At 39.8% G+C, this 23,570-nt stretch overlaps 1 protein-coding gene across 1 annotated transcript in view; it reads right to left on the bottom strand.

Moving 5' to 3' along the window:
• Window positions 1–608: 608 nt before the first annotated feature.
• SUCLG2 (succinate-CoA ligase GDP-forming beta subunit) overlaps window positions 609–23,570 on the bottom strand; it is a 42,474-nt gene continuing 19,512 nt past the window's right edge. Inside the window, exons 2-3 of the mRNA XM_021706375.1 lie at window positions 20,178–20,298; window positions 609–1,109 (exon numbers count right to left, since the gene is read on the bottom strand). Of these exons, the coding sequence (XP_021562050.1) occupies window positions 994–1,109; window positions 20,178–20,298 (237 nt within the window). The 3' untranslated portion in view covers window positions 609–993. The remainder of the gene's footprint in view (window positions 1,110–20,177; window positions 20,299–23,570) is intronic.

Raw genomic sequence — 23,570 nt, 5'->3', positions numbered from 1 at the left:
AAATTTGTATACAGATAAAAACTTATCAAAATTTAAACAAAAATCTAATCCAAATTAGTTCCCACACACACACAAAAAATGGACATTATGGAATAAAAGCCACACTCCTTTCAATTACATTTCCCATCTTTCTACCACAAACTGGTAGATTCTAGAAGATGAGTGGTAAGGGAAAAAGGAGAGAGGAGAGGAGATACTGACAGGCAACATAATTTGATCTTCAGTGCTGTCTCATCTTGAAATGACTTAATTACTGAGATTACCGTAAGAATCAGCATTCTTCAGTTTTGGCATTAAAATGGAAGCGTCTACTCCAAAATCACAAATAAGGCTTCTGGCTTTCTTCTTAGGGTGAGGTAAACAGTTTATTCAATATTAAGGCAAGCGGTAAAATACATGTATGGTATATTAATGTGGATCTTCCATTATAAAAATGTATTTTGGAAAATTCATGGATTTTCCAAACATAGGATGGAATTAAAAACTTATGAAAACTGCTGCATGTGTAGTAATAGCTATTTGCTTGAATGTCTTAGCTATGACTTTTTGGTAGTTAATATGCTAAACGTATTCTTGTCTGAGTTTTATATGGCCTGTGATATTTTTATCAGATTAGATGTCCACCAAAATTCTTGTAAATGAACCAGGGCCTCATTTTAAATTCTGTATATATGCACATTATTTGGCCACAGAGACTACTCTCCAGAGTTGGCAAAACACTGCCTACTGAGCAGGCTTACTGTGATAGAACAGTATAAGAACACAAAGTATGAGACATTATTTTTATAAAGCCTTTAAGCAAAATCAGATTTAGGCTGTCTAAATATCTTATTCCAGAAAATACAGATTTACGGTTTTTCAGACGGTGATTCTTACTCATGCCTTCCCCCATTTTTTCCCAGTGAGATAACCACTTCCTTCACAGTGATGAGAGAACCATTTCTTTTTTTATGGAAAAATGGCCTTCCTTCCCCAAGAGATAGGACGAGGACATCACTTCTTGGCCACGCTAGCCACAGCTTTCTTGGCTGCATCCTCCAGGTTGACAGCTGACATGATGGGGAGTCCGCTGTTGTCGAGTATGTTCTGAGCCTCTTGAACATTGGTTCCTAGAAGGGGGAAGGATGAACAAGCATCAAGTGAAACGAGGTGGTACCCGTGAAGCTGTGAACAACCTGAAATCCCAGATGCCTGGGTCTCACCTGACACCAACACAATTTAATGACAATACAGCTTTAGCTTTTTTTTTTTTTTTTTAATACAAATCTGGCTGGTCAGACAATCCCAGATGACAAATTTATTTATTTTTGTTTATTAACTTCAGTTATCTGTCAATATAAAGATACTGCCTATATTTTCTCAGGCATTTTTTTAAAAATGGAAATGAGTTTTCCTTAAAACTGTGTTCAAGAGAATAGCCTGGCAACTTGGTGAGACCTTGTCTCTACAATAAATCACAAACATTAGATGGGTGTGGTGGCGTGTGTCTATAGCCAGTTACTTGGAATGTTGAGGTGGGAGAATCACCTAAGCCCAGCAGGTCAAGGCTGTGGTGGCCGTGAGCGTGCCGCTGCACTCCAGCCTGGACAACAGAGTGAGACTCCGACCCCCACCCCCCCAAAAAAAAACTGTGTTCAAGGAAAGATTAACAACCACTTGTTCAACTAGTTTGAAGGGGAAAATCTGAACTGGATTTGTCCCTTGATTGAAAAGTCTGAGTAAAAATTGAAAGAAAAAGTCTTGTGGATAAAATGAGCAGGAAAATGGCAAATCAGGGTATTGGGATGGTATGGAATACAGATGCTCCTCTACTTTTGATGGGGTTATGTCCTGATGAACCCATCATAATCTGAAAATATCCCAAGTCGAAAATCCATTTAATACCCCTAACCTACAGAATATTATAGTTTAGCCTCGCCTACTTTAAGCATGCTCAGAACATTATATTAGCCTACAGTTGGGCAAAATCATACAAAGTCTATTTTACAATAAAGTGTTGAGTATCTCATCTAGTTTTTCACTGATGTTCTCCTGGACATATATTGCTTTTATACCACTGTAGAGTGGAAAAATCATAAGTCAAGCCATTGTAAGTTGCAGACCGTCTATACTGGCATAATACGTGAGGACACATGGAACCAATCTACCTATAGTTTTTCACCAGGAAATGAATTAAATATAGTTTCTAATCAATGTCATTGACAGGAAAGATTATATGACAAGGTCTATCTCAAGCTGTGATACAACAAGAAATGAAGATGAAAGCAAGGACTTCAACTAGGGAAATAACAATTTGTACTGCTAGAAGCTGAAATGTCTGCTGATGACCCATAGCCAAGCGGATTTAATGTGGTTTCAGCTATTACCATAAGTCACCGGTTTTAAAGACCTCCTGCAAGGCAGGAGTCCGAGTTGTGATCTGATCTGAGATCTGAAGGTCTGAGAATCTGCATACCTATGCCCACAAATCCACGGCTTTGGAGACTCGAGCAGCATCTAAAGTATCCACTTCTGCTTTCTCTGCACTCTGCAGAAGGAAAAGGGCTGAGGCTTTGAAAACGAGCAGTGCAGCCCCTGATGGCATCTCTTGGCTGCCTGATGGATCTGGAGTATTTGTGGGCCAGCCCACCTCTTCCAATGTGCTTTGGGGACTGAACATTTAACATGCCAACTGCTTTTCTGCTCTTTCAGAGTGAACAACTCCTTTAGGAGAAATGTGATAGAATGTAAGCATCTAGTAAAATATCTTGTTTTACATCATTTCCTTTGCTTTTATCTCATTAGCAAGACAGAGGCTATTTATAAACAAAGACTGAAATACAGGCCTTGGAGAAGCTACCTTACCATAAAGAGGGCAAATAAAAAAGAGGCACCGGGTCAGCATGTCTCATATAAAAAGGCAGAGGCCAGGTTAAATGGGAACGGTTGGATTAAAAAGAGATGAAGCGCTGATACTCCTAGGACCCAGGGTCCCTGAAAGCAGCAGCAATGGGAACACCTGGCACTGAGTCCTTGACTTAAGGCTCACTTATTACTGCTTTACACAGGAGGAAAGGCCACTTGGGAAAGTAACAACCTGAAAGGAAGGGAAAAGTTGCTACCTAAAATCTCCACTCTCTCATCCTGGCTCTGCCTTGTATTCATTATAGTAAGTCTCCAACATACGAACCTTCAAGTCATGATTGTTGAAAGATGTGAACATGTGTTCACATGTCCAATCACATAAGTTAGTTCATGCGTCTGGCATACTTTTCAAGGTACTGCATTGTAAGACTAAAAATGTTTTTTTTTAATTTTTTATGTTTGTTTTTTACATAATATTTGTACGTGAAGTATTATAAACCTATAACAATATAGTACTATATAGCTGATTGTGTTAGTTGGGTTCCTAGGCTAACTTTGTACGACTTACAAATTGGGCTTACGAATGCATTCTCAGAATGGAACTTGTTTGTATATAGGGGACTTTATTGGATACAATTTTCAGTAAATCATTCAACTCTTCTGAACTTCATCTCCATCTCCATACATAGCCTTATCACCCTCATCATCTTCCCCAAAACTAGTATTCATTAATGCTTATGTATGCCAGGCATGATGCTAAGTAACTTACCAGCATATGAAATCTTTACAAAAACTGTGAGTAGATTCTTTTGTTCCCTATTTTACAGATAAGGCGTCCAAGGCACAGAGAGGCTACATAACTTTTCCATGGCCACAGAGATGATAAATGGCAGGGATGGGACTTGAACTACTCTCTGTCATTACAAACCTCGAAGCTATGCTGGTCTATGTGTAAAATGAGGACAGTATAGATGAGAGCATAGATGTGATGAGAAGCAAATAAAATAATATGTGTAAAAACATTTGGCAAAAGGGAAAGCATCTGTGGCAGACCTAGTTGGCTGTCTACCACACCTTCCAGCTCCTCTTCTATAGTGGAGTGCTACTGCTGGAAAGTAGCTGCCCAGCCAGAAACTACATTTCTGAGACCCCCTTGATTGAGGAGGGTCATATGACTTAATTTCGGGCCAATGGAATGTGAGTGGATATGAAATACATACCCATAAAAATCTCCATCATATTCTCTGTTTTCCCTACCCGCCTTCTGGAAGTTGCCAGCCTAGGTAACCCAGGAAGGTATCTTTTTGAAGATGGTAATGACGCCTTCAGACTGGATACTTGGATATGTGGTGTAGAGTGCCCTGCCACTCACCTTCACAAACCGTATGTGAATGAGAAAGGACCTTCTATAATGTTAAGTCCCTGACATTTCAGCATCTCTGTTGTCACAGGCGCTAGTATTACCTTGACCAGCACATGGCTCTGTAAATGTTGTGGAAGGCGGCTTCTAAAATGGCTCTCAATCAATTCTGCCTCCTGGTGTTCACATCCTTGTATAATCCTTGCCCCCCTTGAGTGTGGCCTAGACCCAGGGCCTTGCTTGTAATGAATAAAGTATATGACAAAAGTGATGGCATGTCACTTCTGAGACTAGGTTACAAAAGCCGGTGGCTTCTGTCTTGCTCCCTTTGACTTCGCTTGTTTACTCTGATGAAGCAAATGGATGTGTTGGGAGCTGCCCTATGGAGAAACCCCATGGCAAGAAACTGAAGACAGCCTCTGGCCAACAGCCAGTAAGAAACTGAGGTCCTCAGTCTGACAACCTATGAGAAGCGATGGCTGACAGACACTGTGATAGCAACCTGGTGAGAAGTGATTGGTTCTGTGTCCTCTCAGGGTTTTCCAGAGGCTTTTGAGTGGCCCCTTTCTCTAGTGTTCACTGCCCCTGAGTGAAGACTCTAAGCTGCTGCCATTCCTCCCAGCCCACAGCTCCAGGGGCCCTGGGCAGGTGAGGCCTTGCTTGAGGCTAACACCGGTGGGCAGGGTCAGTAAAGAAAGGGGAGGGAGCAGCTCCTCAGAAAACCATGGCTCCTCTCTCCTCCCAGCTGCTCCTTCATGCCATGTTAAAATGCCTATTTGCTTCGTAATTCCAGGATCCACAAAAGTGAATTTTAATTATGCTTGCTGTTACACTTTAATTACAGCCTTAATTATTAAGTGTATTAGGCATGCTCAGAACCAAGCAGTTTTTGAAGGCATTCTCATATTCGAATATGAAGCTTAGGCATAGGACAGTGATGAGAAATGGAAAAGCACTGTGACCAGATGGAAATCTGTCACACAGCAGAGAGAGGAAGAGGAGAGAGAAAGAGAGACCAGAGGTATATGAAGAGAGAATCATGGGGAATAACTCAGAAAGGGACAGACATAAGTAAAGAAAGAGGCACAGACAGAATCAAACAGAGAGAAAGGAAAAAAGCGAGATGCCAAGTGCCTTCTGCACAAGCCCCTACCCTGACCCTGGAACCATCTCCTCTGAGCATTCTACCTGATTTCTCCTTGGCATGACTTTGCTGCCCACTGCCCTGCTTGGCTCTTAATTACCACTTGCTTCCTCCTTCCTGTTGAGGGAGCGGCTAGAAGGGAAAGTGAGAACACATAGAAAAGAGGGTCTAAAAGGAAACCAGTCAGGCATGGTGGCTCACACCTGTAGTCCCAAGAGGTTGAGGCAAGAGGATTGCTTGAGCCCAGGAATTAGAGATCAGCCTGGGCAACACAGCAAGACTTCATCTCTCAAAAAACAAAAAAGGAAAACAGCAGCCACTGAAAGAAGGTTATTGAAAAAAAAAAGGGGGGGGGGGGGGGCGCAGAGGAAGCCCTGGAAATGATCACTAGTTTGTGGGTTCCTTTTGTTAATAATATTGAGTATGTAAGGTTAGTTTCTTCTTGATACACCAATTGTCTGACATTTATTCCCCATCCCACTCTCTGTCTTTACTTCTAAACAGAAACCATCATAGCTGCTTTAAACTCTGACATGGAATTAAGTGTTCTAAAGAGAGTGTTTATGCCTGTGCACAGAATTAGAAAGGAAATTGATCTCTTTCCCACATTTAAATTGTGCTACTGACATGCCCTAATATTTATTAAAAGCTGCATTGCTTTTTAATGCGGCTGCAGGACAACAGCTTTAATGACCACCTGTACTGATAACTGATCAGCTCATGCTGGTCAAACTTCAGGTATGTTTTAATATCCCCATGTTGAGAGTCACTCAGCTATGAGTCACTCAGCTATGATGGTTATCTACCCACTGTGGGCCTTAAAAATGGCAAAATAGAGAGAATGAAAAGGAAATGAGTTTTAAATGAACTCATGCTCTTCTGCTAGAGGATATTATACAAAGTAATAGTTATTAAAACCTTTAAAATTCTTGACCTCTTCAGCATGTGTTACCAGGGACTTAATGCCACTAGGTGGGGTAAGAGAGCTGTAAACAGAGATGCAAGGTTAACGGATCAAAGTTGGTTCTTTGCTTTCATTATGCATGAGAGATAATGGTAGTAGACACACATTACAGGGTTTTGTCCAAAAGAGGCAGAGGCCTGCATAGGGCTATGAAGAAGACCATTCTCCAGTCTGGCAGTGTGTAGAAACTGTCGTTTTAAAACTATTATTGCAATAGGAATTTAGTTTTATGAAGAAAGGATACAATAATCAGCACTTGTTGAGTATATCTTATCAATATAATACATTCTCTGGACACATGAGTTAAGGGGTTCATAGGTATCATGAAGTAACCCTGGAGTAACCTTCAAGTTGACATCATTTTTATGCCCATTTTATAGACGAGGTAATGAAGGTGCTGGAGTTGGAGCCAGTTTGGAAACCCAGGTGTCTCCGACCACAAAGCCACATAACCGTGCAGTCCAGCCTTTAAGTGCTAGAAGGAATTCTAGGCATCAGTTAAGATAAATCTCTTTCTTACTAGAGGAGACTGAGGTCCATAGATATTCAGATAATTTGCTCGGGTCAGACAGCCAGTTAACTCTGGACAGGTCTGATTCCGAGTCTAATGTTCTAAGTCAGGGTGGCAAACTCTGGCTTTTGGGCCAAATCTAGCTGGCTCGCTGTTTTTGTATCATCTGGGAGTTAAGAATAGTGTTCACATTTTTAAATAATTGGGAAAAAATCAGAAGACTGTTTTGTGATCTATGAAAATTATATGAAATTCAAATTCCAGCATCCATAAATAAAGTTTTAATGGAACACAGTCAGGTGGATGGGCTTATAGACTGCCGATGGCTGCTTGTGCTCTGTGATGGCAGAGCTGAGTCACTGTGACACAGACTGTATGGCTTGGAAAGCCTACACTATTTCAACCTCTGCTCTAAGCAATTGAGTCATTATCCCCCTGGAAGAGGGGAGGTCAGTGGAAGCAAGCCACACTCCCCATAGCAGCAGATTCCTCCTAACATGTCACTGTCCCTGTGTCCTTACTCCCCCTTCCTTAGTCTCCTTTAAGTGACAAGTGGACAAAGGAGGTCCACTTTCCTGGTGACGTGTACATTTAGGCAACTTCTCACATCTCCTTTGTCTTGTTATTGTGCATTAGAAATAGAATAACTTTTAGAAAATCAGAGGCAGAAGCAGTCCTCACTTGTTTGAGATGATGTGTGTCAAATATCTAGCACCCTGCTTGACAGCTGACGGAGTCCACTCATGTGACCTCAGTTACTGACAAGAGTTCAGATGATAAGAAGTATAGCTAACATTTACTGAGCCAGAAACCATTTCAAGTTATTTAAAAACGAATCTGCTTTTTACAACAACCCTCTGGAATTGTCCATATTTTTATTCCCATTTTACAGATGAAGTTGTTGAGATTTCAAACCTGACTCTGTTCCCAAGTTGCTGAACAGCCTGGGGAAGTTACTGCTACTTTAAGGTTGTAGATTTCTTCTTGGATTAATATCTTATTTAAATGCCTTGTATCCCTCACACTTTATAGAAATTAAAGATGATATACGATATCTTGTGTGGCTGTGTCATATCCACACCTAATTTCCTTGATGATTTCTTCTCCCATGGAAAGAAGAAATCAACACCTGGAGTGTGAATGTGATAGTTATATGGATGGCCACAGTAGGATCCCCCAGCTCCAGCGGCAAGAAGCCAGTGACTAGGTTCTTCATACAGTGTTGCAAAGAATGGTGTGTATGTGATGTGATCATGCAAGCAAGGTTTAGGATCAAGTCTAGCATATACAAGCTGAAAATTAGGTTCACAAAGCATCCTAGAAAAAGTGCTACATACACCTCATTGTTGAGTATCACTACAGTCACCTTCAAAGTACTTCCCTTGGGAAGCTATGCACCAATACCGGTGCCTAGTCCACCCATCAAAGCAATTTTGGAATGCTTTTTCTGGAATGTCCATCAGAGCTGTCATTTTTATTTGTTGAAGTCTGGCAATTAAGTCTGTGGCTTACGTTGGCAGCACTGTACAAATAACTGTATTGGAACACCCTCCCTACTCACCTAATCTGGCCCCAATGATTTTTTTCTTTACCCGAAAATAAAGGAACTGTTGAGAGGAAGAGGGCCATGCTTTTTTAAGCTCTTGGAGAGGTGGATTCACTCTCTCTCTCTCTCTCTCTAATCTATATTCTAAATAAGCTATCTTTCCCAATCTAAAAAAAAAAAGGAAGGAAGAAATTTGATGATATTCAGGACATCAAGGGTAATGCAACAACAGCTCTGATGGCCATTCCAGAAAAAGAGTTCCAAAACTGCTTTGACGAGTGGACTAGGTGCTGGTGTTTGTGCATAGCATTCTAAGGGGAATACTTCAAAGATGACTGTAGTGATATGCAGCAATGAGGTATGTGGCACTTTGTCTAGGATGAGTTTGCGAATTTAATTGTCACGTCCTGAATTCACTGGGGGCTTATGCTAGGTGCTTATGCTTTTGCTTTCAACTATGTTAACACTCAAGGAAAAAGAAAAAAGCAACATATATGTTAATGTAAACCAAAGTTAAAGGAGCTTTAATATTAAACTGGAATGGAATGAATTCTCTGACAAGCAAGAAGAACACCATACAATTCTGGGCTCACCCCCTCCTCTATCACCAGCTAGGGACAAGAAAGCTCTTTTAAAGAAGGAAGACTTTATATGTCCTCAACATCTGCATGTGGACTTCCCATTCATGTCTTCCTTGAATCTTCCTCCTAGCTTTCAATCCATGTATATATGCCAATTCATGGTTAATTTAAGGACTTTTCAAAAGCAATTTTGATGGTGCGAGTCTGAAATGCTGACTCTGAAACACCATTACTACCTAAGAGGTAACATCACTGCATCACTCATGTGATTCTGTACATACATGGGGAAATAACTGCGTGGACCCTACTGCTAATATTTTCCTCGAGAAGAAGTTGGATTCTAAGAGCTTAGTACTGTCTGTCAAATTCTTACCTGACTCTCATGAGACATTTCAGAGCTAAGGACATCGGTAGATTTATACACAGATAACATAGGGATTTTCTAGAATTTTAGGTCTTGCTGCTTGGCCTTTTCTCTATATCAGAAATTTGTAAACTATGGCCTGTGGGTCAAATCTGTCTCACTACTTGTTTTTGTCAAAAAAGACTGACTGTGGCTCAGTCATGTCTCTCCCTTTATCTACCGTCCAAGGTTGCTTCCGTATTATTATAATGACAGAGTTAAGTCATCACAACAGGGAATAAATACATGGCCCACAAAGCCTAATATCTTGTCCTTTATAAAACTTTGCAGACCTTTGCTTTATACAATCCAAATTTCTAGCCCCGTGAGTGAAGGGTTGGGTGGAAGGCTGGGTGGAAAGTAAGATGGCCTCTTCTGGTCTTTTCCAGCTTGCAGCCCCCACTTCCTAACTCCTGATATGAGAGGCACTGTACCTCTAGGTACAGTGCCTCTAGGGAGAAAATTCCACCTATGGCCTCTTTGAATCAACAATGGTAAATAATTTGGCTCAGATTCCCCATCTCCCCCATTTGCTGTGGACGATGACAACAGAACTCTTTTCCACTGAGCTGAGACACAGTCTCAGAATCTTTCTTTGCACAGCACTTCAGGAAGACACCACCAATAAAAAGAAGTTGGCATGAAAGCTATTTGTCCTCCCTGCTTTAAAACATTCTCATGAAGTCTTTATGCTCTGCCTCTGGACAGTCTCAAGGTGGTGCCCTCTGGAAGAGTGTTATTAGCAGGACACCCCAAGCCCCTACAAAACAGTACAGACTGAATCTACCTGTATGTCTCCTCCCTGGTAGCAGTGTGCTCACTCTCCTTCTTTGATGGCCGATCAAATATAACTTTCAAGTGTTACATGAAGAAACTGAGGCAGGAAGAAATTAACTGATTGGTGACTTAGAAAACACCCAGAGGACAGTGATGTTCCAGGATATGCCAGTCCTAGAAACTGCCATGCTTCAAGACCTCTCCTTACAAAAATTGCCACACCCATAGCTGTTGCTCAGGGAAACAACTTCAGGCTCTTGTTCTTGAAGGGATAACCACTGCCTCGACTAGGGCAGGCACCTGACCAAGGGCAGCCTATGACTGGATGTACAGAGCTGCCTAATTCAGAGTAAGGAAGCTCACTGTGAACACAATAAGATGCATCCTACAGTTTCTTTTCTATCAGAATGAAAGTAACATTTTGGTTTCCTTAGTCTTTTATCACTCTCCAGGATCAGAAACCCAGATAGGGAAGACTCTATTGGGCCCCCTCAAAGACCCTAACCACACAGCCTAGTGGGTTGTGGACAACAGGAGTGATGGCCATTAAGGGAGCTAATTAGATTGGCTACCTGTGGGATCTGGACTTCTAGGGAACACAGAGGGATCAGGATGGCCTTTAAAGAGACCAGAAGGGAGAGGCACCAAGAAGAAGTGAAAAAGCTCTCCAGCACTTGTAAGGAAGAGGCAGAGGGAAGAGTTGGGAGACTTTCCAGGTTGAATTTCATTAAAGCTTTAAAATAGGTTACATACACCACGGTCAAGTCCTCTTATAGTATAAAGTAGTCTCTGCTACCCCCAAAAGCCACAGAGATGAAGTAACAATACAAAAGAAAGTAGACTTTTGAGACCTGAGAGGAACTTGCCCATCACTCTTGAAACTCCATAAGGAAAGCAGAAAACCCCTGAAAGGGTTCTGAGTCTCTTCTCTAGGTCTTTTCACGTGGTACCAAAGATGACAAAGAGGAAGGAGGAGTAGGGAGGAGCAGAAGCAAACGGAGGGACCAAGCACCCAATTTTTTAAAAAGGTGGTTTAAAAAAGGATGTTTTAGTTGACTGAAAAAAATTCCCCAGAATAGGATCCAAAAGAGAAAAAGTAGAAAGGCCTATATATCTATACCATATATACTTTATATTTATGTAAACTGTATATATTTTAAGTTAATAAATATATTAACTTAATAAACCTCCTTTTTATTAAGGTGGTCTGAGAGTTTTGGCTCATTACATTAAAACACACACATACACACCCCCTCTGCATAAAGCAGAGGCCATCTCCTTTCAAGGAGCCCTAGTTCAATAATTACAATGACTGCTTTCCTGCAAGAAGGTTCTTTCTTGAGTATGGCAGAAATGTCCAACACAAAATACATCTCAGTTACGCAATGAGCACCCAAGTGCCAAATATAGTAATTTGCCTGGAAATTTAAATATTGGATCTAAAAAAACTTTAACTAGCTAACCATGAGTCTGGGTCTAAGGTTTTTGTTTTTGAGTTGGAGTCTCACTCTTTAGCCCAGGCTGGAGTGCAGTGGCACAATCATGGCTCACCACAGCCTCAACCTCCTGGGCTCAGGCAATCCTTCTGCTCCAGCCTTTCGAGTAGCTGGGACTACTACCACACCTGGTTGATTTTTTTTTTTTTTTGTAGAGATGAGGTCTCACTGTGTTGCCCAGACTGCTCTCAAATGCCTGGCCTCAAGCGATCCTCCCACCTTGGTTTCCCAAAGTGCTGAGATTATAGGTGTGAGCCACTGTACCCAGCCTTGGTCTAATGTTTAAGTGTGGCAAAGTTTAAGCATTAAGAAGCAGACAACGGAGAGGATGTGAGCTCAATGACAGAGTGAAGTTCCTCCAGTGTCTTCTCTGGTTTTGGTGATGATGAAGTGAATACCAGGAGGAAAGAGGAGGGGGATGCTAGTGATCAGGCAGGAGAGGTAATCAATGTCACCATGCCGAGAAATCGATGCTAGTAAATTCATTTTCACAGGGGACAGCAACAGAGGGAGGCGATGAAGAAAGGTGAGTGGACACTAGTGAGACAGAGCACAAAGTGAAGAACAAGGTGCGTACAAAACGGGGACCTGGAGAATGGGAAGAGAAAGAAGAATGAGAATCAAACACACGGGGGAAACGAAACACACACACAGAGCATCAGACCCTTATCCAGAGCCACATTTCCAACACAGCAGCAACGGAACTCATTCGGACAGGCTGGGGGTAGGGGTGGGGTCGGATGCATCTCATCTTGCAAGGGGACAGGGCTTGAAAAAGGAAGATGAAAATTCAAATCAGTAAAGAGCACATATTGGAAACAAGCACCCAAGAGAATGCTTACATATGGAAAAGTACAAAGAGGCCAGGGAGGTGTCATGAGACACAGAGCTGGACCCAGGCTCTACTGGGCAACTGCATTCACTCTGCCCAGGATTGTTCTACCATCCAGGCAGGGGCCCCTATTCTCCGTTCACTCTGGATGCCAGCCGCAAACCTAGGGCTCTAAGACCAGAATGAAAACTCTTTCAAAGCTAGTCAGCCACAGTTAATTTACTGAAGCTGCCTTCTGATGAGAGGCAAAGGCATAATCAAGGCTCTCATCTCTGGTCTTACACCCTAGCATACCTGAAGACTTGAAGAGCAGGCAGTGCCAAGTGTATAGACACAGCTGAAAGCTCTGTGGCTGCTTCTTAACTCTTTGATACTCGTAAGATTCTTCTTCTCTTTCAGCAGACCAAAGCATCATATAGTGATTATACTGAGTCCATGCTAAGAAGGACACTTGAGTGTGACTCCAATCTGTCAGTATTTCAGGAGCAAGGATAAGGATGTGTCCATGAGCGAAGGTTTGGGTGCCTTATCAACAAAGTAAAAGACACAGATACATTCACGTTCTCAGGACATTTAGAGAGAGTTTAGGGAACATTACAAAGATTGTTAAAGATGACAATTAAGGGGGCAGATTCCTGTTTTTAAAGATATTCGGCAAAAGAAAAAGATATTTGCTACTAAACAAATCTCTTGGTGTGGGTGGAAAAATCAAATTGAGAGGATCTGGCCAAGAGAACGGGATCCAATCTACAAATTGTCTAGGCTTTTTATTATTATTATTATTATTATTATTATTTTTGAGTTGGAGTCTCACTCTGTCGCCCAGACTGGAGTGCAGTGGCCGCTCCCAGCCACTGTAGCCTCGACCTGCTGGGTTCCGGCGATCCTTCTGCCTCAGCCTTCCAAGTAGCTGGAATTACAGGCACGCACTACCACGCCCGGCTGATTTTTTTTGATTTATTGTAGAGATGAGGTCTCGCTGCCCAGGCAGGTCTCGAACCCGCGGGCTCAGGCAATCCACTCACCTCAGTCTCCCAAAGGCGCGGGATTACAGGCTGAGCCACCGAGCCTGGCTTGATTATTTTTTATGAGCTCAACTTAGAATCACAATGAACACCTGAGAGACAAGCAACTTCCTCTTCAGGCATATTAGAGACAGAGAATTTTGTTGCTGATTTAAATGGGACAGTAATAAGAAAAAAATAAATTATTTTTGAAAATTCTCTCAAGATGCTAGTGGATTTTGATACAGAACTATAAAACTGCCCACAGGAAATCCAAAGCTTTGGCCAAAACACTTTGTACACTGAATAGACAAAGCTGTCAATATATGTACATTTTTCATTCAGTATCATGGGTTGGGCTGAATTCAGCATCTAGGTAACTTTTGTGCCAAGTTTTTAATACATTTCAAAAAGGGAGAAACATAAAACTCACTTCAGATAATTTGTTTTTTATTCATGCCAGAAATAATCATCTCCAAAGGCTAAATTTCCCCCAAATATGTAGCTGTTCAATTCACTAGAGAGTCTTTAAATAAAAATAATCCTTTGTCTCAGCTGGTGAGTTCTATTCTTCTGATAAGGCAAGTAAATACATGTAATTATAAAGTTACCATTTTCAAAGAGGAGCATAATCCTTCCCTTATCCACTGGTAAATCAGCTTGTAATTATTATACAGCTGAGAACAAAGATTTGTCCACAAAATCCCCCTAAATCAAGCCTGATTTGATTGATTAAAACTTTTCTCATCAGGACATTTCTAATACATTGTGGGTGGGCTGCAGACTCATTAAAATGTGGGCCACAAATTAGTGAGACTTATGGCAAGGATTCTAGCCCTTCAAAATGGTCACAGAACAAATAAGAGGGGCCACTTTCTTTAGTCAAAGGAAACCGATACTAGTAGTAAAACATGCCACTGGGGCAGAGCACGGTAGCTCACACCTGTAATCCCAGCACTTTGGAAGGTCAAGGTGGGAGGAGCGCTTGAGGCCAGGAGTCTGAGATCAGCTTGGACAACAAAGTGAGACCTCATCTCTACAAAAAAATCAAAAAAATTAGCCAAGTGTGGTGGTATGCACCTGTGGTCCTAGATACTTGGGAGGCTGAGTTGAAAGGATCCCCTGAGCCCAGCAGGTCGAGGTTGTGGTGAGTTATGATCGTGTTACTACACTCCAGCCAGGGCAACAGAGTTAAGACTCTGGCTCAAAACAAACAAACAGAACATGCCACTGGGCTTTTGAAACATCTCGTCTTGCTCATCATGGCAGAGTGCTTGATACTTAGAAAGTACTTAATAAATATTAGCAGTAATAATTATGGCTATTACTATTATAATCCAGGATCTTGTAAAATTTTTCTATCACATCTCCTTTTTAGTGTCCCTTGGTTTTGACACAGACACAGTGAAAATGGAGACTACTTTCTCATCTCACTCTTCCTAGCTAGATAAGATGTGTGTTCTGGGAATGTGAACCAATTTTAATACTAATATGAATAAAGATCAATGAGAAGTTCATCAGTTAAAACAGAGAGTATAGTATTATGTCCAGTCAAATGGAAATGACTACTAAAACTGTCCAAAATGTTCCTGCCTCTTGTACAACTTTGTACTTCTTTGGCACCAAGGACAATGAAGACTTGCTCTGTTTAGAAAAACAGAAGGAACCGAATCATACTCTAAGGCAGTAAACTGTAACTAAATATGGAGAGATTTGTGGGAGGAGGAGAATTTGTTTCCACACAGAAGAAAGCAAATGAAAAATTTAGATTGAATATAAAATAAATTTCCCAAAGGTCCCTGTATTTGGCAACTTTTTCCCCACTGGAAACACTGAGAATGACTTTCCATGACAAGATATTTTGATTTTGGCTAGTTTTTCATTTTTACTTGAGCTTTCCTGCAGGGGAACAATTTCCAGTCCAGTCAGTCCTACATGTAGTTTACTGAGGGCCATTAGAATGGAAGTGCCTTATCCATCTGCCTATCACACCCATCCTTGGATCATCCCCTGTACCCTCACATCATTCCCCACATGCATTCTAGTTGGTATTACAGCTTCATCTCCAATGTGGGACAACTGTACTCTAATGTAATACTCTCCCATGCTCTCTACTGGACTTCCCCAAGTCCACCAACTATGCCGTCACTCTCCTGGTCCACAGATTGAAATCCCTTAGCTCTTCCTTGTTCTCTCATCTCCTTTTCTTTCTGTTCCTGCCTCCACACCACTATATCTCTAGGAATTCTGTCTGAAGTGTTTTTTTTGTTTTTTTTTTTAAATTCTATCTGAAGTAGCTACTATCTTTATCTTCCCATTGTGTTCTTTTAGCCATAACATATTGCTGCAAAGCCACTGCTCTCACCAGGACAACATTCTGAAGGATCTATCCAGCCCTGGATCTCAGTTGTTACCCAGTTATGATCCCAGCACCAACTCTCTGGAACGGATGACTGATGACTTAATTGAAAGCTGACTTCTGATCCTCTACTCCTCCCTCCCTCCTCCTTCCTTTCCAATGAATCCAATCTTACATATCCTTCCAGGCTCAACTTGGACATTCTCCTTTCATACTATTTCTATGCTAACTCCTGTCTCTAAATAGACTGTAATTATAATAGTCAATACTGAATAAACTTATGAAATGGGGTGTGCCAATGAAAGAGAACAGAGCTATGACAGGCACTGAGCTTAAGGGACATGTACTTCAAAGGAGTCTACATTTCCTTAGTGTAAAGAACATTGGCTCGGTTTGCATTTAGTTCCCTTTATGGGGCCTTTATGCATAATACCTTCTCTAAATTTCTACATTTTGTTACCTATGATCAGTGCCAAGAGTACAGTTAGAACAGAATGCTTCATCCTTCCCTTGTTTATTATGCAGGGACAGTACAGTCTTGGGATAGGTCTTGTCCTGGTGTGGGGCTGCTGATTTCCCCAAAACCACACATAAAGATGTTAGAGTATCCCTGAAAGTATCATGTTGAGTGTGAGAGTCTGTAGCCATCTAAGGACATTCTCACTCAAGATGTCAGTTCCCACAAAAGGAAGAAAAGAACACCAGCTAGGATTCCAGAAATATCAAAAGCTCTCTTCCCTGTTCTCTCCTGATAACGATCCCAGGTGCTTATTATAAAATCGAGGGTATACGGTGAAAAGAGGGCAGTGGCCAAAAAGAGTCACTAACACTTTTATTTACTTAAATTTGAGGGACAGTGTCCTCTTTGAGCTTATCCTGAGCCATCACATTCAATGCCCCATGATATGGTAGACATTATGAGTTAATGTTTCCAAAGATTCTGCAAACCAGGCTGGTGCCTGTCTGGGATCCCCAATGGCTACTGCTACTAAAACAGAAGTAGGTCCTATTAGGGTAAACACTTGTTGCCATTTTATAGACACTATTATATTGTTAATTTTTTCCTTTTTATTTTCCCAGGGATCTACTAATTGAGATATATATTTTTTTACATCTGCTGATCCTCTTTAATGCCTAAAGTTCAATGACCTGCACATGGTATTTATGGCTATACTAATTAACTAATTATAAAACCACAGGCATATACTTTGGAAGTACATTTACTTAAAAGATGAAAATCCGATATATTAACAAATTGAGAACTTTCAAAGCTTCTTCCTATTATCTCAGACAGACACCTGACATAATCAGCAGAGATTATTAAGGGAGATAATCTTGAATGAGGCATTTTGCATATTTCAGCATGAGTATCATCTGGGTATTAGAAAAATCATTTAATTCTCCTGAAATACTAAACATAGTGTGAAAACAAAAGAAATGCTCCTTCAAATCTTTTGGGAAAAATTAAAAGTGAGGTAACTGTCTTTTCTAGGAATGTATGAATAACTAATAATTATGTGCCTAGATGATACTTCAGGCACAGGGAGGATCACTAGAAAGAATGAGTCCACCATAGTGTACGCATTCATTTCTGGTTACTTCCAAGTGATAGACAATAGCGTGATTTGCTAACAGAGACCTGTCTCCCTTTTGAGAAAAGGAGGAGAAGAGTTGATTTATATAATCTGAGGGTCTCTGGTCACTTTGACCCTGAAAACAGTCTGACATCAACATTTTAATCAGAAATACACTAACATGGATGCTTTCAGTAATTCCTTGATCAATTTTTTCATTCCACCTTTGTCAATTATTTTGCTTGTTTTATTTTTACTGGGATCAACTATGTTGCATTTACACTTCTAAGATTTAAGTTATTGAAATGTTTCAATGGCCATAATAAGCTTTGTTAACTGGAGGATCTGCTATTTTCAGTTTTCTTTTGTGATCATTATTTCTACCAAGTCTATACTGTGTATCTCTAAGCTTGTGATGCAAACAGGGAAGGAGCGAGGTAGAATGAGAAAAGAAAGAGATACAAAGGAGGAGGCAAATATAAAGAAAAAGAGGGTGCAGCTGTTCCAGAATTTTGACTCCAAAGGACGACGATACATAGCAGGGTCAAAATATCCTTGAATTTTATCTTGAGGAGAAGAAGTACAACTCCAGCACAGAGCTTGGGGAAACTGAGATTTACCAAGAGTGATACTGTAGTAGACATCAACTCAAGGGGGCTGTTTGCTTATTGTAATTTGTATTTGTTAATGAAATAGGACTTTTGGATAGTTCTCACATTAAAGTGTCTTTGGTTCTCTACTACAGTGGGTTCTCAAAGTGTGATCCACAGAACCAAGGGAGAGTATTTCTTAAGGTTAAAAATGATTGAAGCAGTTGTAATAAAAATAACACTGTTGGCATCTGCACTGACAGGTTAAAAAAGTAATGGTGGGCAAAACTGCTGGCTCATTATCATGCAATCAAGACAGTGGCACCAAACTGTGCTAATAATCTTTTTTATTTATTTATTTATTTATTTATTTATTTATTATTTTTGAGTAGGAGTCTCACTCTGTTACCCAAGCTGGAGTGCTGTGGCACATTCACGGCCACTGCAGCCTTGACTTGCTGGGCTCAGGCGATCCTACCACCTCAGTCTTCCTAGTAGCTGGAACCACAGGCGTGCACCACCATGCCCAGCTAATTTTTGATTTATTATGGAAATGAGCTCCTGCCATGTTGTCCGGGCTGGTCTCGAACCTGTAGACTCAGGCAATCCTCTGCCTCAGCCTCCCAGTGCTGGGATTAAAGGTGTGAGCCACTACGTCTGGCCTTTTGTTTTTTTCTTGAGACAAGGTCTCACACTAAGTTGCCCAGACTGGGCTCAAGTGATCTTCCCACCTCAGCCTCCGGAGTACTTGGGATTACAGGTGACCACCACCACACCTGGCTGATCATTGTACTTGTTATCACCACACACTCGTAGTAAAAAATTGTTTTCAAATAAGAAGGTCCTTGATGAAGAGTAAAAAAAAAAATTAATTGTATTGAATCTCAACCTTTGAGTCCATTTTAATACTGTGACCAAATGGGGAGCACATATAAAGCACTTCTGCATCTCAAACAGTAAGGGTTGTTCTAAGGAAAAGTATTTGTGTAACTGATATCAAGCTGCCACTTTTCCATGGAACACTCTTTTTTTACAGAATAAAGATAGACATACTATGGTTATTCAGATTTGGTTATTTGGCAGACATTTCCTCAAAAATGAGTGAAGTGAGTTTGTCACATCAAGGAAAACAACTGACCATTTTGTAGCTGATGATAAAATGTGTACTATAAAGTAAAATTCAAATTCTGGAAAACTTGCATCCACCCTGTGAACCTGACAGCCTCCTAATAAAAAGCTATTCTGATGAGAATGGTGGTGATATTAACAACTGAGAATTCCTTATGGACAAAACCCATTTAATGTGCAAGACAGACTGATTGATTTTAATGTAAGTTCATTGAGAAAGTTTGATTCCATATGAAAACAAGTCTTTAAGAAACTATTATCTATAGGCTTCTCATGTAGTACTAAAGAATATTCAAAACTCTTTGAAAAGACCATTAAAATCTCCTCTCAATTCTAAATACATATCTGAGCCCAAATTTTCTACTGTACTTCAACTGAAACAATATATTATAAAAGATTTCATGCAGAAACAGATATTGAGCTAGATAAGAAAGAGATTTGCAAAACTGTAAAACAATGCCAACTATTCTTACTAAAATTTTTAAAGATAGCTATTTTTCATAAAATATATAATACATGCAACATATTTATATATATTATGTAAATACTAAAAATTAAGAATTTTAAATGAAATAAGTAAATATTTTAATAATTCCAAGTAATTTCTGTTATCAAATTACCAACTAAAGTAATTAATAAATATTGACAGATATAACCCCAAATAAAGAAAAGCTCTTTGGGGTCCTCAATTTTAATAAATAAAAGAGTCCTGAGATCAAAAAGTTTAAGAACTGTTGCTTTCCCATGATGACTATTTCTTAGAGCAGCATTTTTGAGTATTTTTTCCGTAACACTAATCTTATGAAATGATTAATAATAAAAGGCCTTTAACTCTGGAATAAGTTGGGAAGTTTACAGCATCTTAATACCTGCCATTCTTGGAAAGTTGCAATCCATATTAGCCTGTTAGAGACCCAGGGAAGTCCTGTTGTACTGTGTTTGTTTCATCTTACTCAGTCCAGTGTTTCCTTATGTCACCTCAGAAAGTTTGTGACTCCAGGAGATGTTGGTCACCTGACCTTGAAGAAAGAGTGCCGGCCCAGTGGAAATCAACCATGACTTACCTTCAAGTCGGACCACCAGGGGCACCTTGAGTTCCAATTCCCGACAGGCTTTGGTGATCCCATTGGCAATGATGGCACAGTTGACGATCCCACCAAAAATATTGACGAGGATGGCTTCAACCTGAAATCAAAAATAGTAAATTATCTATTTCATAAAATGCTGACATAGTCTCAAAAATAACTGGCTAAATAGAGATAATTAAAATAAGACTACTTTTTTTGTTTTTGTTTTTAACACAGAGCATAAAATATAAAAAAAAATCCCAGGACGTATTAGTAAAGTTAATATTTAGTTAACTAACATCACTATAATATTACCATATTAACCCATATTATCATATCAATCACTCTAGAATAAAAATGAATTCAAAAATCATTCGTCCATTTATTACATACTACCTTCTATTTTTTAAAAATATTGTCTGTTCTTTTTATAAGTAATGCCATTTAAAATTTCATGCACTTATATCTTTTCTACCATGATTTATAATTAAATATTTACCTGTCATGGTGTCTCATACAATATTTTAAAATTAGGAACTTACTATTTGTTGTTTTGTATTAATAGGTAAAGATTCAAACTTTTCCATGTTTCCCCTATACCTCTAGGATATGCTAGAGGTTTATTCTCAAAAACCTGAGATGTTTAATTATCTTAGATAACAACCTTTTTGATTAAAAAATTCCCTCAAAATAAAAAGATACAAGTTCATACCATAAGTAACCATGTCAGCTACTGACAAACTCAAGCCACTGACTGGAATTTTTCAGAAATGCAGATTTAAACTCATCATGTTAACTTGTTTGTACATATTCCATATTCAAAGGCATGTGGACCAAAAAAATTGCACTTGTCCTGACTTGATAAATAGGAGTAAGAAAATCCTGTATAATTAACATGAAGAATGAGATAATGAAGAGAATTCATTACCTAGATTAATTGATAACACCCACAGAAAAATGGCTATTCATCAAGCTGGAAGCATCAAAATTCCAACAATAGAGTCACACTTAGATTATGCTACACTAATTGCAAAGCATATATGTGCTTCATGCCATTTTAAAATCCTGTTATTTCAATATGCTAAATTAAACAAAACATATGAGAAAAGAATATCTTACATTTGTATAGCACTTGACAGTTTAGAAAGTGCTATTTACGTAAATTCTTCTTTAATTTTAATCCTTCCCAACTCCCTATTCATTAGTATGGTGAGGGTGGGCCCTCTGCAGCTAATAAAGTCATTGGGCCGTTCAAGTGATGTGTTCCAAGGTCGCACAGCTAACATGCAGCAGTGTGAGGTTAAAAAGTCAGCTCCCTAGTTTGCCTACTGATTTGTTTGCTCATGCCAGTTGCTATAGTTGGGACCTTGGTTAAGTTACATAACCTCTCCTGAGCAGTTCTTTATCTATAGAATGGGAATAATAATAGGACCTAATCCATAGGGTTGCTAAAAACCTAAATGAGATAATACATGTGAAATATTTAGCATGTGGCTTTAAACATACTTAATGGATATTTATATATGCATTTAGCAAGCAAAGATGAAAGTGGGCAGGTTACCTAGACAGAAGTAAAAAAAGCTTTTTTCAGGAGACTGAGACTGTTGAATTTGAATATAATGGAAACACAAATTCACTGAAGTTCAATACAAAGGTAATGTCTTAAGAATAAAATAAATGAGCAATATTTTTCAAACCAATTAGAGATTGGGGCTACTCCCAAAAAAGAAATCTCCCATTACCATTCACAGCAGGCCGACTGGTAAGCAGAAGCTTGCTTTCTAATGACAACTATTAAATGCTGTTAGCATTGAGGCTTGGTACAGCAGTAGTTTCCAAATAACTGTGGGATGGAGAGGAACTTGCCAGAACAATGGAAGAAAAACATTGAAGAGCAATAATGACTTCATGGGGTCCATGGAGAAACTCAGAAACTGCTGAGGCTCAGTAAGGTTTGTGTAGAAAACCCAGGTTTTCTAGTAAAGCACACATTGGCACCTGCACACCTCTGCCAGGTTCAACCTGCACATTCTTTAAGGATGAGTTCAGATGTCAGCTTCTCTGGGAAGCTTTCCTGTCTCACCAAACCCATCTAAAACGGTGTGATCATTCTTTAGAGTAGCTACAGAATACACAATAAATTTATGTGAATTCATCTAAATAGGTGGGGGGAGGGCAAGAAGGAGGGAAGATGCTTCTGACTCTGTGGTTCAGTTCTGGAGTAAGTGTCAAACAGGAGCTGTGAATCTGATGTTCCTTCAGTTGGCATAAGATCCCACTAGTCTCTCATATGTCAGTGTCTTAGCCTAATGTTAGAAATAGATACTGTTGATACAACTTGTACCTAAAAGTAAGCCAACTTCTTCAGCTGGTGCTGAACCCAAGGAGGAGCACTCTTTTCCAATTGCAGGAGAATAATTGGGTTTGTTAGACTTACTGAGAAATAGGTGGCCGTTGTTCTCCAATGTAGTTTATTTTCCTCTCAACCCTCTTCACCCATCCCCAAGATATAACTCCCCTTGTGTGGGTCATCTTTGTGTTCTTCTAAAACAAAGATGATGTCTTTTTTCCCCATATTTTTATAATCAGCAGCTAGCATAATCCATGGCATGGCATAATCATCCAAAAATAATGGTTTAAAGAATGAATTAATTTCAATATGATACAGAGATCTGTTAATTTCTGTTCATATTGCCACAGCCCCTAGACAAGGGCATGGCATAGGATCAAGTGCTCCTGTACATTCCTGAACAACAATTCTGATGGTCAGTCCCCTTATCTCCTATGCACTCACAATAATTAGCTTCAGGGGATCCTTGACTTTCCTGTCAAGGAAATCCCAATCAACTGAAACACTGAAAGACTCAAATCCCCATTTATTCCCTTTTACTGAGTAGTCATAAGTTTGAATAATAGTATCAATGTAATTGTAAGTCTTGTGATTTGTATAACTTTTGTATCAATGTAACAATAAGTTTTGTGATTTGTGTAACTTTTGCATAATGCATGATGTCTTAGGCCTTGTAAACTCCCTTTACTTTATGGCAAGCTTGATTAACGCTTCTGCCAGGCCCTACTGATAAAATCTATGAGATACTTCTGATACCTGGTATCAGGAAGTCTGGACTGAAAAAATGTCACTATCGATAAATGTGGCTGAAACTTAAGTTCTATACGATGCTCTGCTGGTCATGTGGCCAATGTATAGGTACTAACAACTCTGGACTTAAAAAGTGAACTGTAAAAACCTGGAGGGTGAGCAGAATCATTTTAGAATGACCTCCAGTCTGACTCTGCTCCCTGGATTCGAACTCAGAAATAAACTTCTTCCCACTAGTTCTCTGCCCCTCTGATTTATTGGTGTCAAGGGAGAGCAGCCGAGTGTTACTC

The sequence above is a fragment of the Carlito syrichta genome, unplaced genomic scaffold (assembly GCF_000164805.1).
Source record: "Carlito syrichta isolate Samal-C Ts95f unplaced genomic scaffold, Tarsius_syrichta-2.0.1 Scaffold315490, whole genome shotgun sequence".
Classification (NCBI taxonomy): domain Eukaryota; kingdom Metazoa; phylum Chordata; class Mammalia; order Primates; family Tarsiidae; genus Carlito; species Carlito syrichta.
Note: the sequence above shows the minus strand (reverse complement) of the source record. Positions and strands in the feature narration are given on the sequence as shown.